The sequence below is a fragment of the Rhopilema esculentum genome, chromosome 8, assembly GCF_057945365.1.
Source record: "Rhopilema esculentum isolate cy_ngs chromosome 8, ASM5794536v1, whole genome shotgun sequence".
In the NCBI taxonomy this organism is placed as follows: domain Eukaryota; kingdom Metazoa; phylum Cnidaria; class Scyphozoa; order Rhizostomeae; family Rhizostomatidae; genus Rhopilema; species Rhopilema esculentum.
Genome location: NC_142822.1, coordinates 5,134,271 through 5,152,339, shown reverse-complemented (window position 1 = coordinate 5,152,339; position 18,069 = coordinate 5,134,271). Strand labels below are relative to the sequence as shown.

General features: G+C 36.1%; 2 protein-coding genes across 3 annotated transcripts; one reads left to right on the top strand and one right to left on the bottom strand.

The window, feature by feature from the left end:
- Nucleotides 1-298: 298 nt before the first annotated feature.
- On the top strand, nucleotides 299-9,454 carry LOC135695100 (uncharacterized). Its single transcript, XM_065214061.2, has 2 exons — nucleotides 299-877; nucleotides 1,687-9,454. The coding sequence occupies exons 1-2, from the start codon at nucleotides 799-801 to the stop codon at nucleotides 3,183-3,185; spliced, it is 1,578 nt and encodes a 525-aa protein (XP_065070133.2). The 5' UTR covers nucleotides 299-798; the 3' UTR covers nucleotides 3,186-9,454.
- On the bottom strand, nucleotides 3,316-17,946 carry LOC135695099 (calcium homeostasis endoplasmic reticulum protein). Of its 2 annotated transcripts, none has more exons than XM_065214060.2 (20): nucleotides 17,833-17,946; nucleotides 14,629-14,793; nucleotides 14,259-14,347; nucleotides 13,850-13,990; nucleotides 13,348-13,424; nucleotides 12,540-12,777; nucleotides 11,712-11,850; nucleotides 10,909-10,946; nucleotides 9,978-10,214; nucleotides 9,548-9,625; nucleotides 8,887-9,171; nucleotides 7,995-8,128; nucleotides 7,383-7,550; nucleotides 6,663-6,752; nucleotides 6,180-6,245; nucleotides 5,819-5,917; nucleotides 5,223-5,296; nucleotides 4,555-4,646; nucleotides 3,993-4,062; nucleotides 3,316-3,680 (listed from the first exon to the last, which is right to left on the bottom strand). In XM_065214060.2, the coding sequence occupies exons 1-20, from the start codon at nucleotides 17,846-17,848 to the stop codon at nucleotides 3,664-3,666; spliced, it is 2,313 nt and encodes a 770-aa protein (XP_065070132.2). In that variant the 5' UTR covers nucleotides 17,849-17,946; the 3' UTR covers nucleotides 3,316-3,663. The 2 variants fall into 2 exon arrangements, with proteins under 2 accessions (XP_065070132.2, XP_088965850.1); XM_089109724.1 differs by having other exon boundaries at nucleotides 13,850-13,978.
- Nucleotides 17,947-18,069: the final 123 nt, after the last annotated feature.

Below are 18,069 nucleotides of genomic sequence, written 5' to 3'. Positions count from 1 at the left end.
GGTCGACCTCTTGTATCATCAATTGTGTCTTAGATGATCGATCTTGATATCAAAAATCATAAATGGGTTGTTCTTCTTGCTACTTAATTATGGCGTGGTCAGCAAAGATTTTTATCTGGTCCCGTCAAAAAATCATCTATTTTTATCAAAATGTGTAGTTAATTTAAAAAAAGACATGATTCGAGATGTTATCTTGTCGGAAAATCGTAGGCCTGGGCTCCCCCAAATGAAACCCTGAATTTTCGCCACTGCAGCGCCCCCCCCCCCCCATCTGCCAATCACTGGCTAATACTAAGCCAACCTCTGAACATCACCTAGTGTCTGCACTCATAGGAACCTTGCAAAAGTTTCAACATTCAAGCATGCAACAAATTTTCCGTGCCATCCTGGGGGCCTACCGTACATCAAGAGCAATTTTCAACAACTGTCATTGTTTTTCAAGACACTGCTTGTGCAATCGTTATCGTTATTTTACGCTTCGCATCCACCAAAGCCCAACAAAATTAAAACACAGTATACCAACAGCTGATTAAGATCGAAAGAGGAAAACCTGAATAAGTATTGGCGGCTTTGTGCTGGATATTACTGCAATAAACGAAACCTCAACCTGCTAGCGTTTATAACAGGGCGATATGAACGTAGATGGGATTGGTTCGATGATAATGGAACCAATGAAAACCAGCAGAGCATGACGACGCTTGAGTGTATGTGCAGCTATGAAGAGAATCCGCAAAAACATAGCACCAAGGCACACAAATCAAGAAATTAGTATCAGAAGTTTGAATCAGATGGATAAAAATGCGTTGGAAGTATACAGTATCACTACTGGTATTGACATTTATTTCGGTTCAAGGAGGCAAGAAGGACCATAGCGCAGGTATGGTCAAATTTGAATCTTATTTACTGTCGGTGCTGTTTCAAAATCAGGCAAATCAAGGAGATTAAGAGGAGATATTTGATAAAATGTTGCTGTTTTTTTAATGATCCTACGTCTGGCACGAGATTCCGCAAACAGAATTTTTGTCTGTTTGTTTCGATCAGCGGCAGATCAGCAGCAAGAAAAGTCTTCATTCGAGTTAAACCTTAATCAGAATGCTGCGCGGCTGCATAAGAAGCTCAAAACTTTAAATTTATATTTAAAGAAAAATTTAAAAATTAGAAGTAGTCTGAAGGTAATCAAAAAGCAAATGTAGTAAGTTGCTTGTACCTGACTACCATCTTAGGCACAGGTATCAAATAATTACAACAGTTTGCAAAATAACGGGACAAACATACAAACACGGTAAGTATACAAGTTCAAAGGGGGAAGGGGGGAGACACTGGTACGTTTTAGAAACGATATTAAAGAGAAATGATTCAAGTAAAATAGCAGAACCAACTTTCCACACAAATAATCATCAAAAACTGTTCCACTGGCACTACTGAGCATTTTCTAATTAAACTTTCTTTAAGAAAATATTAATTTGGGATCAGATGAAGTCTCACATGAAGCTCTTGATTCTTTCGGCGAAGGCGGTGCCAAAACTGATGGTGAAATTGCAAATGGCAAATTTATGATAAATATGATGAATAAATTAACATCTGACATGTCAACAATACTTGGTCTAGCTGTCCAAAAATTAAAGCCTTGGACCTATTTTCAACCTTTTCAAAAAATGTTTAAAATGTTTTTTTCTCGACTTCCAGATTCCAACAACAATGCCAGCGGAAAAAGGGAACCAACGGAAACAAACGGTAAAAAACATAGAAATGAAATCAAGCATGAAGTTTACAATGGAACTAATCCAAACATTGAAAAGGAAGATGAATGGACTAAAGAAGTAATGAAAGTAACATCGAATGATAAGAAAGAAATTAAGGATGAATTGAAAAAGGTAAAGCCGATTCCAAAAATGACAAAAATGGAAGCAAATATTGCGAAAAATGCAGAAAAACAGAAAGGAAACGAAAATTCTAAAGAAGTCACAGGCAGTAAAACTGGCAAGATAAGAAAGAAAACTCAGGCATCAAGATCAGTTATAGTGGACGAACTTGAGAAGAAGAGACCGACAGAAAGCTGGTTAATCAAAGTGACAGATGGCAAAAAGAAAACTATGGTAAAGAAGGCAGAAGGGCCTACCGGATCCGTGAAAAAGAAATTCGCTCTCACAAAACCTTCTACGCCGACATATTCAAGTCTGAAGCCAACAACGATAAAAGAAACATTCCCCACAACTGTTTCGCACAACTTAACAGGGACCCCGAGCAATGGGCCAACTACGGAAGCTGTTAGTACGCCTCTTCCGCAGAACGAAGCTTCTAGCGCGTCACCTCCGTTGAACGAATCTGACGTATCTGGGTCTGGCTCAACCGCAACAACAGAGCGGCCTACAAATACGGCAATTAAAAAGCATGACCCTTTGGCAGGAGGACATTCCAAACTAACAAAGGCGACAAGTTCAGGAATGGACCTTTCAAAAGAATCCAAAGCAACCAACGACGATGATGGTGAGGATGAGAATAGTAGCGGAGACGAAGACGAGGCTGAGAACGAGCGAAACGAGAATGAAAAAGCCGAAGCGCGAAATGTAAAGGACGAGGAGAAAAGAATTTTATGTGTAGGGGATTCGATAACTGAAGGGTACTATAGCGGTGGCAAAGCCTTTCATCCTTACACTAAAAAACTGTCTGAATTGTTAAATGCAGAGAAAAATCACGTGGTATACAATGTTTACAATGAAGGAAAAAGCGGAGAATGTGTGGAACCTGAAATGACTAATCGAATGCCTTCGCTTATACAAAAATACAAACCAGTTGATTTAGCAATAATAATAGGTGGAACAAATGATTTTACTAACCATAACTGTACCGAAGGGAACTTATTTCATGGTATTAAAAAGTTGCATGACATGGCGCATGAAGCGGGTTTAAAAACAGTGGCAGTAACGATACCAGACTCGAATGCACCGCGCTTGCCGGGAAGGAGTGAGAAAGAGGACGTTTGGGAGTCGGTAAATGATAAGATAAAGGACTATGCGAAGGAGCATGATGATGTTATCTTATGCGACCTAGCGGAAGAGTTGCCATACAGGACGCTTACGGACGATGAGCGAAAGAAATATTGGGATGACGACCTGCATTACAATCCAGCAGGATACGATCGGATGGCGGAAGTCATTTATGACGTCATTCAGGGCAATTTCTAGGAAAGCAGTTGCAAATGAAGGTGAATCATTGAAACGTCACCATTACAAATCAATAGTAAGAGCACTGTGAACTGAATTTTTAGGGATGATGTTATCAAATCAGATTGAGAGTAGAAACAAGTGTAGCAAATACATCGGTACTTTTTGGTATTATCCAAGCAATGTTTTCCCATCTATACAGGCATTACAAATGTCAGAAATAAAAATGCATACTTGTTTATGGCAATAAAAGACATTACCCTGCTAAGGATAACAGTGTTCTATAAATTGACTAGGCGCAAAGCAAAGGTTGCCTCACTAGCTGTAAAATCCTTCATCGTCAGTTCTCGCAGCACTGTACAAAAAGCGGTATCTGGATTATGACGTAGGCCCTTCTTGGTGATGCTTTTAAACTGATTGAGTCCAGCAAGATTTCACAGCTGATTACCATCATCCACGACAATCTCCTTCATGACGTCATAATGGTTAACAGCGACAGTTATCTCTCTTTTCGAGCTGTTGACAAATTGCAATAGCATTAATGGCAAACTAAACTTCAATATATGATTTGGAAGGCTTTGTTTGCAGGAGAGGGATAATTAAAAATTAGAGACAGGAAAAAACATCATAAATACAAATAATTCAAAGTATTGTGAGACTGAGTGGTAAAACTTATAATCTAGTCATGAAAACTCGTATTGAACTTTGCAGACATTTCATGTAAAACAGGTATATGCAACAAACATACGTGACAGCAAAACTCTGCTTTAAAAAAATTAACATAAAAGTCCTGGAAATAATTCAAAGAACCAGAAGACAAAAACTTACGGCGATTGTATGTGTAGCTTTTGTTTCTTCTGTAATTTTCAAATGGATCATTCATCTCAACGCCAACACCCTAATTAAAAATGGTACATGCAGTATAAATAGCTAATATTGCCCTTAAAAACAGCAGCAAATTTCTTGCATTCACAACCGCAACTATACTTTCTAATCGACTGTTAAGTTATGTTTCTTCACCTATTAGAATAGACTCTGACCCAGTCCTTACGCTTAAAAAATAATAACAGCAGGCAGCTAAAGCTGATATAAATGATGGTCATTTCTAATCTTTGCAATTCTTGAATTTAATTAAAGGAGGAATACAAGATTTTTTAGCTTAAGGAACAAAAAATTGTCCAATGTTGATACTTTCTTGTAATAATCCCACTTCCAAAAAACTAAATTGTATTTTACTCAAAATTATGCAATTTTTCTGGCAGTGTAAGTAATATGCGAGTTTCAACACAAAGTTAACGTTATATCACGATAAAAAAGCCACCTTGAATTAAAAAACTCACCCAATTCTCTTTAAAAGAGAGAATGAGTTGATGATAAATGAACTCATTACCTTAAACATATCCCCCTTTTCTCTAACTTCGCCTCCTTTGATCGGCTCTTGGATCCCCCTTTCTTCCCGACCTAGACCTTTGCCAGCCCAACCTAAACAGAAAGATACAAACATAGATAAAACTATCCACCACAGCACAGCTAAGAGAGTTAATAAGAAAGAACTTTTGTGAAATAAGCCTCATCCCCCAAGAAGCCCTCATGGGTTGAGGTATTGCCTTGATGGCAATAGGTTTATCCTAATAAATCTGCATTTTTAGGCACACTAACCAATCTTTAATAGGAGAAAAAATTTCTCTGGTAACATTTTTGGCTGCTACTAAATAAGCTCCTACGCTCGAACAAGCCCCTTTAGAATACACCCCACCACAAAATATTTTTACGAAATTAGTTCGGGGTTTATTCGATGACTTGCGGTATCTGGTTTTGATATTGACAGATGGTAAATAAAGATCTCCAACGCAAATAAGCGATTAATATAAAATAAAAAGATCATGAGCGTCTCCACGTTTATTGCATTGAAAATAGGCTAAAATGACGTTTCAGATATGGCTAGAATAATTCATGCTGATGATCTCTGCTCACCTAGATCTTTGCAATGGTCATATACGTTCTAGCTTTATAACTCCAGCAAACAAAATGAGATAATTATAATAGAACCATGCATACCCATTTTTTTCAACATTTGGTGACCAACATTACTCTCATCAATTCGCGATTCCAGGGTTTTGGACTCAAACATGCTGTAATTAGAAATGTTAAATTTACACACTATCCGCAGCTTTCAATATAGATATAACAGTTTGATAATTCTGAAGGTTATGTCTTTAAAATACACCACGCTTTAAGCTGGCGGCCTATTAAAATTTGGCCATTAGAGACAAATAACAACCTCACTGGAAAGGGAATTTTTTCTTAACATCAGTTGTAAATTGAACATTCCAGGCCTTATGGACATAATGTGGAAACTAGTAAAAAAATAATATGCAACGACAATATGTGCAGATTTACATGTTTTATAACTAGGGTAGCAAATATTGTGGTATCGTCTAAGTTGACTAATTCTTGGTAATATAAATGGACGTCAGAATAAGACTGGTAACACAAGGAGCACGTTCCTGTTACCGAATTAGGGCTTCATTTCGTACATTGAAATTTTAGCTCTAAGGAAAAGCCCCTTTTTATATTATGCCCATCTTTCCTTGCGCCCTCTTCTTTGAAATGATTCCAACCGCCCTACAAACATACGAGTCCACAAAACGTACACGAATCCGGTTGGTGGGGTCGGACTTCTTCTAGGGCTCCTCTCCTTGACCGGTCTTGGTGACATCGATTTTGATCTTGAGCGGGAACGAGACTTAGACCTGAAAAGAATGATACATTTGTCAACCAAAGCGAGAACAGAAAAATGAATAATTCGTTTCAGTATGGGTAAAGTAGAGAGAAATGTTGAGAGTAATAAGATGTCTGTCCTTATTACAACAAGGTTTCGTGGTATGTACAACACGAATCAATATAGCGTAATTCTTCATTGCAGTTTTTAGTAATCGAGGCTTTGTCAACAGAATAGCGATAGTAAAACTAACTTTTCCTTTAAGAATTAAGTAAAAACTGAAATTGCTGTACCTTGAACGCTTTCGATCGTCTGACGAAGATCTTGACCTCGAGCGGCGCCGTTCACGACTTCTCGATCTGTTTGAGCAAGAGAATGCATATTTAAAAGAAAACAAAAAATAGGCATATATAACAAAATAGTGTCTAGGAAGTATAATTAGGGCTTTGGTTGAGACAAAGAAGAATAATTTTTTTGACCCGTTCATTTGAATTCCCCGTGCCATGGATTTGACAAAAGATGGCTCTATAAACCAGTCTTAAAAAGATACAAAACCCCTTCAAATTATTGCAATACCCAGCTGGCTTGAGTCTTGTTTTTATAGTTCCTTCCCCAGGTTTAACTACCCTGCTCCCCCTAGCAGTCGTAACATTCAGGACGCGAAAAAAATTCTCGAGTTATTTACGTCAGTGTTCCTAAAATAATGGCAGTAATGGTTCCCTGACCTCACAAATCGGTTTCAAATTACAAACTGTTTCAAAATTACAAACACAAACCGTGAGCGGCGTCTTGGTGATTGTGATCTTGATCTCGATCTCGATTTTGAGCGTGATCGAGACCGCGACCTCCTTCTGGGTGACACTGAGCTGAAATCAATAAAAGACTTTCAATTAAAATACACAAAAGGCAACATCTGCGTTAGATGCTCTCCTGTCATAACAAAAAATTAAATGTAAAGATTTGATTATTTGAATTTTATTTGAGTTCCAAATTTCATTTTTCTATACTGTCTTTCAAATACTACTTAAAAATCACCCTAACATTCAGAAACCTTTTGCTGCAAATGTTGTTAGAGTTATTTGCTGCACATGTATACTGTTTGCAGGTAACTTCAATACCACGATGTTGTTATGCCCTGACTTCTGAGATATATTCCAATACAATAACTCTAGAATCTCTAATAACAAGGGACTTGGTATAAAGTTGGCAGCAGACGAGGGAAGCTAAAATTAGTAGGGAGTAAAGAAATTTTAAGATAACCACACAAAAAACAACTTACACGTGATCGTACACAACTAGAAGGAAAGACGGTTTTTTAATTCATACGTGAAAAATTGAATTTTTGAAGAGACCGGTTTGGGAAAACAGCAGGATAATGGAAAAATCTTCAAAACGTACTAAAAGGGAAATTATATTGAGAACTATGACTAATAGATAGTGCGGGAATTACTAGAAATATGCTTCAAGTGTCGGACTTTAAAAGTATCAACACGTACCGCCTTTTTGGACTTTTTGGAGGAGACTGCCTCTCTTGAACTGGCCTCATTTGCACGGGGGGTGGACTTGGACTCCGCACAATTGCTGCGATATTTCTAGGTTTATCCTTAATGTATTTCAGCTTCGCTTTAAAGAACTCAAAAAGTCCATTCTTCTCCCATCCGTTACTGAAATAAGATTGAGGGCGATTAATTTAACCAAGCAAATGCAATAACAGCAAATAAAAATTATTCAAGTTTTCGTGTCTTATATTATCAATGCGAAATTTCGATAAACAGTAGTCGATAAAATGCAGCAAATAAAATGATGCAAAAAGATACAAATTATCAGGACAGATGATATGCAAGTCGTAAATTTAACTTCTTATATCGCCAGCTGAATTTGGTTAATTCAATTAATAATGTCAGTTTGATTGCTTAATGTCAGACTTGTCACGAGACAGGTAAATATACAAGTATACTTTGTTGCATGTATTCATTCTGCAAACTATTCCTCTTTTCTGGCCATTGATACCTATACTTCGAGTATGCTATGAATATTGGAACGGCATTTGTTCTATCTAGGCTGTTAAAGCTTGTAAAAGTAATCAATTGCCAATTAATTGGAAGTACCTGTCTCTAGGGCGGTCATGCGATGGTGGGCTGTAAAATGCTTCAACAGCAGCGAGAAGCCGTTCACTTGGAGGCTGTGGAACGGGAAGGCGAATGTCCTTTGGATTAATCGGCTTGTATTCACTGTCCCAAAGCTACGATCAAAACAGCAAATTAAACCGCTTATTGATTCAGCTGCTTAGGTTAGAAGGACGCTAAATTTGAAGGTAGCACGGAATAGCGAAAACATAACATACTGAAACACTTTTCCTCCGACACTCTTAATAATAAAAACGTCAAATAAGGACCCAAAGTAAGCAGAAAATAAATATCCAGGTGTGAATCGAAGCGAGATTAAGAAAGACCCGTTTTACTAATCAGCGACCACTAGCCTCTCATCTAGTTGAAGGATTCAGAAGGACTTTGACCAGTGTTTACGTTTTATTCAGAAAGCACTTCTAATGAACATAATGGTTTACGGATAATTGGCACGAATAGAAGAGTTGAAATCAACGACCATCACGTTTAAGCTAACACGGGTGAAAACAACAGTCAATTAAGACTATCTTGGAGCAATGTAAACAGCAACACCGAGGCAAATTTCTACCATACCTACCAACACATTGTTACGATTTCCTTTGTAAAACACAAAACTATTTATCATTGGACAAATTAATCTCAAATTCTGGTATAATTTGATTAGAGAATTCTAGATATTTTTCAAGCTTAACCTCATTTTTTCAACAACAAAAAAGAAATTGCAGCAATTGGTGCTACTTCATCTGTTGCACAGTTCTTGATGTTACATAGACGAATTTCTATTAGATTAAAGTTATAATACAGAGCGGTATCATATTGCTGTTCGGCTTTGCAACTCAAAATAACCAATTGAAAGATACATAAATAAACTCACATGAATAAGTGGAACCACTAGACCGGCTGGTAAATCGTGGTACGGTGCAACAGGAACCGTTGGGTCTCGAACTTCAACCGGATGCATACCAGGTCTAATCTCTGGGCCAGCTCTTCCATGGTCGTAGTCAAACGTCTGCGGCTGCGGGTGGCCACCAGGTTCCGGGAACGGTGCACGATGTTGATGTCCATAATCAAATTGCTGAAACTGCGGTGGCACATGCCTCGGCTGAAACATTGGGTCTTGAAACCGAGGTGGTGGTTGGTTGAAATCAGGCGGGTGTCCCTAAAAGAAAATTGGTTTCTACACTCGCTCGGTATACTGTCTAAATTGGTTAAGGTTCTGCGATTAATCAAGAACACTGCACAGGACCCTAATGATAACAGTACATATTGTACTGATAGGTTATCCTGTTAAAATATTCGATTTATTTATTATATAACAGATTTGTTTTACGGACAATTCGTTCGAGAGGTGTGTGCTTCTGCCCAAAGGAATAATTATTCAAAGTAAGGCATGTAGCCATTATCTGCTCCAACGAGACTCAATTTCATGTCATTCCCCAAAATACGAAAGTCGCGTTTTGCATCAAGCTATAAAGATATTCAAGAAGCGCAAAGAAATAGAACAGAAGCAGAACTTACGTAAATACTTAACTTACCCATGGACCTGGCTGTGGCCCGAACTGGCCAGGTCCTCTTGGGAAATTCGCTCCTTGGTGCCCGGGATGCATGAAACCCTGCACGTAGCAAAACTAATTAGCAAAATCGCTTTATCGGTGATCTTTTTTAGCAAACACAAAGTAGCAAAAATACTGCAGCAACCGAAAAAAAATGTAGAATCTAAAGGTATCTCAAAAATACAAATAAAATATGGGTATTTTCATAGAGGTGCATTTTGCACACACTATGTCCAATGTGATGCAGTTATGTTTGAAAATGAGAAAAATCTATAACTTATAAAACTATTTATTTGAATTTCGATTCAATTATTTTTTTTCAGATCTTACATTCCAATAGTGAAAGTATATATTTCAGCATTAATTACGCTCAACTATTTCAAAGTCAACAAATAAACAAACAAACAACGACCTCCTGCCTGCCAGGGTGTGGATGATCTCTCTGTTCCTCGTGCATTCTTCTGTCACCTCCCGGGTCAACACTTTCCCTCTTTACTTCCATATCCGGGCCCATCTCCTGTGCATTTGGTAACTGGTTTTGGCCCATATCTTGCGGAATCTGCGGTGCCTGTTGATACGGATAAGGAAACGACGAAGGAGGAGGTTGGCCGCCTTGAAACTGTCCAAAGGGTTGCGGAAACTGCTGCCACTAAAAGTCAAGCAAAAATATTTGAATGTCGATGCAAGAAAAGCAGGGTAATGAACCTTTTCTCACGGAAGAAGATACTATTTTAGAAAGACATGGAAAATCTCAAAGACTTTCTATAGTAGTAAACACAAGCTAGATTGGCTTTACAATTAATTTTAAATTTGCAGCAGCATGTGGACTATTGGGCTTATACAAGATTACCCAGCCTGCCATATCATTTTGTCTATTGTTGAACGTGGATCGTGACAACCTTAATCAGAACTGTCAGTAACGGTAAATGTCCAAATAATGTCATTTAATGATGACTTTTAGAAGAAGGTGTCCATAGAGAATGCCTTTATTTGTCAAAATTATGACTCCCTATTGACGGTTAACCAGCTTTTTGAAGATCCACGAAAGAAGCAGCATAGGGACAAACAGCAAAACCAAATGATTACTTCCAGCTCTTTAAGCTATGAACTTTGAAGCTTAAACAAAACGATTGCAAGTCAGTAAAGCCATGCAACAAATCTAGTAAGCATCTTTAACAATGTTTTCAGCAAAATTTCTTCTCACTAGTTACTTGTATTTTCTAAATGCTTTTAATGATCAAATCAGAGAAAAGTCAGTGCAAAGGCAAGATTTCAAAACACAAAGGCCGGGATCAGACCAAACTAAGCTTGCAGAGGCCTGTGGCTTTATTTACTTTAATTACCTGTGGCGGTTGCTGCTGTGGTTGAAAATTCCCAAATCCTACAAAGTAACAAAAACGTAATTTTAATAATTCATTAAACATGAACAATACTTTAAAAGATACTAGAATATTCCAGTTATTATCATCAGTGCTTTCAAAAAGAAATGTCAAAGGATTATAATTTTCTGAGGCGTAAGGCAAAGATAGATTCTTAGATTGAATAAATGAATCTGTTTTCTATCACAATTGGCCTTTCTATTGATGCATTGGTCGATTTACAAAAATTAAGTATTGATTACAAAGACTGGGGTCCCAATAAACCTTGGGAAAATCCAGGTCTGACTAGACGAAATCATTCAAACATCATACGTTTTTACTTAAATTGATAATAAGTAATCTGGTTAAAGGTCTGAAAAACACTGAAAAAGGTCTTCAAATCAGGCAAGTGCATCTAATTCTGATAAAACCTAGCCAAGTGAATTTCAAAACGTCTGTGGGCTGGAATTTTACAGTGTAGATAGATGGGAGGTAACGCATGAAGACATTTAAGGACAAATTAAAAAAATTAAAAATAAACAAGAACCAATAATAAGCGTTAGTTACGACTTTTCCTTTATATTCTCATTTCCCCCAGCCACTGAAAGCACACATAAAAGCTACAAAACCAACAGATGCAAAACCAACACAAAACAGTTACAGTTCCGCGCAGAGTTTCGTAAGATACAATAAACTGCGAATTGAACAGGTAGCTTGAACAGTCTCTTTATAAACAAAAATTTTAGAAATATGAACCAAACAGGAAAAACAGATCTGTAACATCTCACCAGGTTGCTGTTGTTGTTGTTGCTGCTGTTGTTGTTGTTGCTGTATTAAAACTGCTTGCTGCTGTTGTTGTAGTTGTTGCTGCTCTTCATTGCATTTTGCTTCATATTCTTCATAAGCTTTTTGTGGGTCTTTTAAACTCTGAAAAGAATTCAAGCTTTAACATTTACGTTTGGCACAAAATACATAAAGCTCTTTGCAAACCGATTCATTGAAAAATGCATCGCTGCAATAAAGCAGGCAGAAGTCTCAAAAAAGCTTTTTTAGAATATCAAATATAAACTATTTTGTAGGATACATATTTGGTTGAAATATATGTCAGGGGTAAACAACTACAACATCTACAACTTGGAAAAGTGCCTGATGATCGTATTTAGTGTGAAATTACACACCAAAGCGTGAAAAATGATACTATAAAGCTGGCCAGTAGACAATAATCTTCATTAGATAACAATACAATATCTAAACTGCCCTACCTGGTCTTCATGCAAAATTCATGCAATTATTATGGTGCATTAATGTCAATAAATGTTCATCAACATTTAGGTATGTTTTCTCAGATCCAGTAGCCATAACCATGAAAATTTGCCATCAAAGTTTCAAGAAAGGATTGGCAAAACACAATTTCAGAGGTACAACATCTATATTTGTAAATAATTTTGTCAGTTTACATTGGTAACTACTCAGAGATATATTTCTGTGACATATATGGTAAAACTGTTATCAAATTGACACCTAGAGCTATTAAAATTTTTAAGTACGCTAAGTATCACCTAGGGTGCAAAAATTTCTACATGTATTAAGCCTTTGCTTAAAAAGTCAACCTTTACCTCCATGACAGATTCGTGGAAAACTTTATTTGTCTCCCAGATTTTGATAACTTTTGTAACCTTCTCTCTGTTCTCTGCAGATTCACTTTGGTGAGAGATTCCCACAATTGAAGGAACTACATCACCAAGGGCCTTTTGCAAATCAGTCAGACTTTTTCTTGAGCAGTGGTGACCAACATCGTTGATAAGATACACAATATGCAGCATGTGAGCAAAGTTCTGTTTCTCCCCTGCAACTCTGTGGAATAAAAAATAGGAGTAAAGTTAAAAGCAATACTATGTAGAGTAGCAGAAAAACACTAGTTTGTGACTTGCATCACACGTTTTGTTCCTTATACATTGTTTACAAATAAGACACATTATTTGTGTCTGAGTGATGAAAACTTGTCAATCATGATGTTTCCTGCTAAAAAATTAGAAGAAACAAAGTTCACAATTTTCAATTAAATACATATGAAATGAAGATGGTGAGAATGAGTCAAGGTCTGATGATGGCACAGTGGCCAGGATCATGAACTTCAGCTGCAAGGACCTTGGCTTGGGTCCTTGCCATGAACAAATTTTCACTAACAGTGAGGAAAGTCACTAGCTCTGTGTAAATCTATGCCTAGTTATCATCACGTATGGTCACATTAGGAAGAAGAACCAGGGTATGTCTTATAACACTAACAGAGGCAAACAGGTTCAGCCCCTTTAATCAAGAATCTTCTCCTCAACTCAGTTGGGACTTAATCTAGTGACACTACCCAAACGTTTCCAATTACCAACAAAATGGATCCATCTAATTAAAGAAACAATCTCAACTTACTTTAGCAGCAAATGCTCAGCTATGTGTCGACAATGCTGGGGTGATTTTGCATTGTTGATTATCCATGTCTTTCCATTCTAACAGTGAAAACAGTTTTAAAACTTTTGAAAGTTCTCTATTAATCTCAAAAGTAGAATGATACAATAAAAATATCACTCTCAAACCAAGAAAAATAAAAACAGGCATGAATTTTGATAGAAAAAGCTAAATTTTATAGTTTACAACAAATCCAAAATACTACTGGAATACAGCAAAAATATAAAACTGAATAAAAGAAATTGATAAAATGAAACAAAACAAATATATATCATAAATAGCAATTACTTTAAAAACAATCAATTTCACATGTTTTTAACAAATCTATAACTAAAACTGTTACAAATTTGAAAGCCAACATTTTCCATTAGCATCTGAATAAGTACAGGCAACAGCTTTTGGCATGTTTATACAACAGGAAATGATAGTTAAATTAAGGCAGTTGATGTTTTACATTTTATATTACCTGTATGTTGTCCTTAGTGCAAGAATCCATCAGTTTAGCCAATAAAGCATCAAATTCTGATAAGTTGAGATCACTAGGTGGTTGTGGTTTGGCTTGGATGTGTGCAGTTGGTTGCAAATCAGCTTGTGGCTGTTGAAATGACTGAAAATTCAATAACAATTTAAATACCATAATCAGCTTATTGATAACTATATCTACAATATATCAAAATTATGGAAATGAATTTTTCATTTGGTAGGCTAGCACAAATTTCTGTTCCCTTGCTTGTGAACAAAACAAATGACAGAAAACATTCACATAAAACTTATACTTATATGTGTATGTTATCTGTCACTAAAACTTGTATGTTAAAACATGTGTACATATTACATGTAAATAATAACAGGAATGGAAAAAATGGCAAGATTACCCCTTGTTGCCATGAAGGAGCAGGAGCCAGCCCTGGTTGCTGACCAGCTGTACTCTGTTGATGAAGCTCTTGGGCTTTGATTTGTTGGCCTTAAAAGTAACATAATTTATCAAAACTTCCAATTCATCAAAATTAAAGAAACAGAAAATGTTTTACATGCAATGACAATATAGAAGCATTTTCAGTTGAAAATAGAAATCATGATAAACCAATAAACATAAAAGATTTTATTTATCATAGCAATGCTTACCTAAATAACACTGAAATTTTTCATTATCTACATAACTTCGAAGGTTTGCTTTTGATAAAATATATCATTCTTAAATTTCAAGATCTGAAGATCTAAAATAATTACCAAAAATATTCATACCTTCCAAATAAACTTTCCATTTGTAATAGGCATGAAATTCTCCCCCATAAAGAAATTGAAATTTTGGATTCTCTCTTTGCTTCTCTTTAGTTAATTCTTCAAATTGGGGTCCATTTCGGGCAACAAAGTTTGCCAATTTGTCAATAATATTTCTTTGATCTTGATCTTAAAAAAAAAATATGTCATTCATCAGAGAAAATTGTGATCCCAGTGCTTTCAGTACAGAGATTAATATCTGTGACCAAAAAATTATCTCAAATTGTGATCATGATCAGTGTGATGGCACAAACCAAACTATTTTTTAAGACAAAATAGTGAAGTTTAAAGGAGCACAATGCTATTTTAACAAAGTATGTTCAAGTGCCACCAGAAAACAGCCAATTTCTTGCTTTTATCATCACTGTCTGACTCTGTCAAATCATCCATTGATGGAGCTTTGACTTCTTTTGAAGTCTGAATGCTTTATTCACTGTTTACTGTTTATTTTCATTCGTCTTTTCAATTTTAAGGTATATATCTACATCTTAATTTCAAGGTATATATCTATCTAGTTTTTGATTTATTCTATGTTTTTAAACATAGACCAAAAACTGGCTATCTAGTTTTTGATCTATTCTATGCTCTGACGTTTTAAACTCTGAAGAGTGTAAGATTAAAAGCTTTAGTTTACTTGAATGTTTGCTTTTTTCAAGGCAATTTTCAAGTTTTGTACCACCAAAAGATTGTTTGAAATAATTGTTCATGCTTTAATAAAGTAACATAATAAAACATCATGACTGAAAATATATCTCCTTTGAGCATAAACCTCAGGTAGTTTTAAAAGGTAAGCAGAAATCAAGATCCCAATGAAGCGCAAAATTTAAATACAGATTTCTTTTGTGGTATGTGAGAAGGAAGAACCACAGGAAAGGCTGTGGATCTTGCAATAAGTATAATAAAAATATTAGGATAAAAATCAGAAACAAAACAAAAGGACAACGAGAATCCAATGTCACGAGATAAAATATGCAGAATAAATTAAATTTAAGGAATATACTAATATTTTGCCCTGGCATACAGGGCTTCATCAGAGTCAATGAAACAAACGAGTGAATGAATTCGAAATGTGAGATAGTGATGCTGGATTGGTGGATGTTGAATGGTGTGAATGCAGCACAGTGGAGAAAAAATGAGATGATGGAAGTGGGGGAGGGAAGGGTGGTGGGTGATGTAAGGGGATGTGAGTGGTGCTATTGAATATGAAATAGGATGATAATGATGAATATGAATATGAAAAAAACAAAAATAATAATGATAATAATAGTGATGGAACTGAGAATAATGGAATGCTGATGATAGCAATGGTGGTGATGATGATTATAATGGTAGGGAACATGTGGTGTGTTGTGAGGGCGGCGTAATAGGTGATTAGTTGTGTTGTAAACTTAACGATCAGTGGTTCTGTTCATGCTGTTGGGGGTGAGGGTGTTCACCAGGCCAACGAGATATTGCTCTTTAGCTCGACAAACACTCTCTCGTTTGTCATTAAGTCTTAGTAATGGCATAATGGCAAGGTCATTGATGGTGTGTGCTTGGCTGCAGAAATGTTGATAATGTCTCGTCTCGGTGTTCGTTAAATCTGTCTTTAACTCATCTATCTGAGATGTAGTGGCAGTTTTTGTTTCTGTTATGTATACAGTTTTCGCATTGTAATGCATATATGACGATGTTGGAGTTGCAGTCCAGTCGTTGTTTTGTGTGGTAGGTTTTGTCAGTATTAGAAAAGTTAAATGTTGTAGTCCCGTCTGTGATATGGTATTTGCTCAAGCTCAACATTTTCATTGGTGTGTAGACTTGGTTGAAATAGGTAGTAACTAAACTGAATTCAGTGACAGTAGTGCATTACATGATATAATGCAACCCTTTGACATGCACCGCTTCCATTGTAGAGAAGCAAGTTCCCTTTCTGGTGTGTAAAGTAAGTCAGACTAATTTTCTATTCCCATTTGATTTTTTCATTACTTATTCAAGCAATTAGTTGTACCCCTTAGTAAGACCATTTTTAACCCCTCTGGAAGGTTTGACTTTACACTATCCAATTGTATCTATCTGTGATGAGAGAGACTGATAGAAAGCCAGCCAGGCCTTTCCTTGAGAGGCGGGTTCTAGCCCGCACCTGCACAAACCCAGCGCAAAATAAACTTACGAGGGTTTTTTCTGGCCCACACAGTTTTTCAAGCCAATGTTCTCATTTAAGCTGCTCAGTTTAGCTTCCTAATTTTTGTACCACTAATTATCAGGGTGTTAGTAAATTGAGAGAAAAAGGTCTTACATGTCTATGTGATTATCAAATAGTGTTATAAACAGGAGATTTCAGTTTCCTTAATTGCACATGTTAACAAACTATTGTTCTATCTGCTAAAACTTGCATTGGAAATGTATTCGCATGATAGGAATAACATATAGCATGATAAATGCTACAAATAATGCAAGTGAGAAATGTTACACCATGCTGCCATATAAGAAACCATTTCTTTTCAAGTCATTACATAGAAACTAGGCATTCCCAAAAAGACACATTTGAAAAAGGCAAAACCTAACAAAACTTTGCTTTATTCCAAAAAAGGTACGTTTATCTGTTCCTCTTTTGCCTCGTTTTAAGGAGTGGTAAGACAAAATTTAAAGGTAAAAATACACACAAAATGCCTTCTTTAGGTGAATAATGCTTAAAGAATTGGAAATTTGTTTGCATGGGAAATATAATGTGAGCATGCAAAAAAAATTCCAGTCTGGTGACTATATAGTTGTCTAGTCGAAATTTTTTCAAAATTCTAATAACAGCAACAAAAACTTTTTCATCTCGAAAAAAATTCACCTTATTTATCATTCACAAATCACAAAGTAATGCACTTTCTTTTGATTTTTTTAGGTCTTTATAGGACACAGGATATCAGTAGATATCAGTAGAAAATTTTCAAGTTTTATCTTGTAAAAAGATTCGCCTTATTATCACTGTCATCATTATTGTAAGTCTTTATGTCAGGCTTAACGTAAAATAGTATATATTTGCAAATACTACTAGGTTTGTGTTGTGTGTTTGGACTAAGAATAAAATGTCCTCCGCGAATAAAAATGATTAAAAACTGAACTTAAAAATTATTACAAAACCATGGAAAAACATGTGTAGTGCAGTGTTGATAAATTTTTAAAATAATTTCAACATACCTTCGGGTATTATCATATTCACTGCAGATCTGTCACTAAAACCCAGCAGCTCATGGCACTTATGCTCCTTTGACTTGCACTCGAATTAGTGAATAGAATCGAGGCTATTTTAAAAGAGTGAGCCTCTTCTAGATCGCATTGGACTGTTCCATGTTTTATCTTCAAAAGGAAAGTTGATGACGACACAATACCATTCTCATTTACAACTAAAAGGCAAGCTCTTTGCACTAAATTACA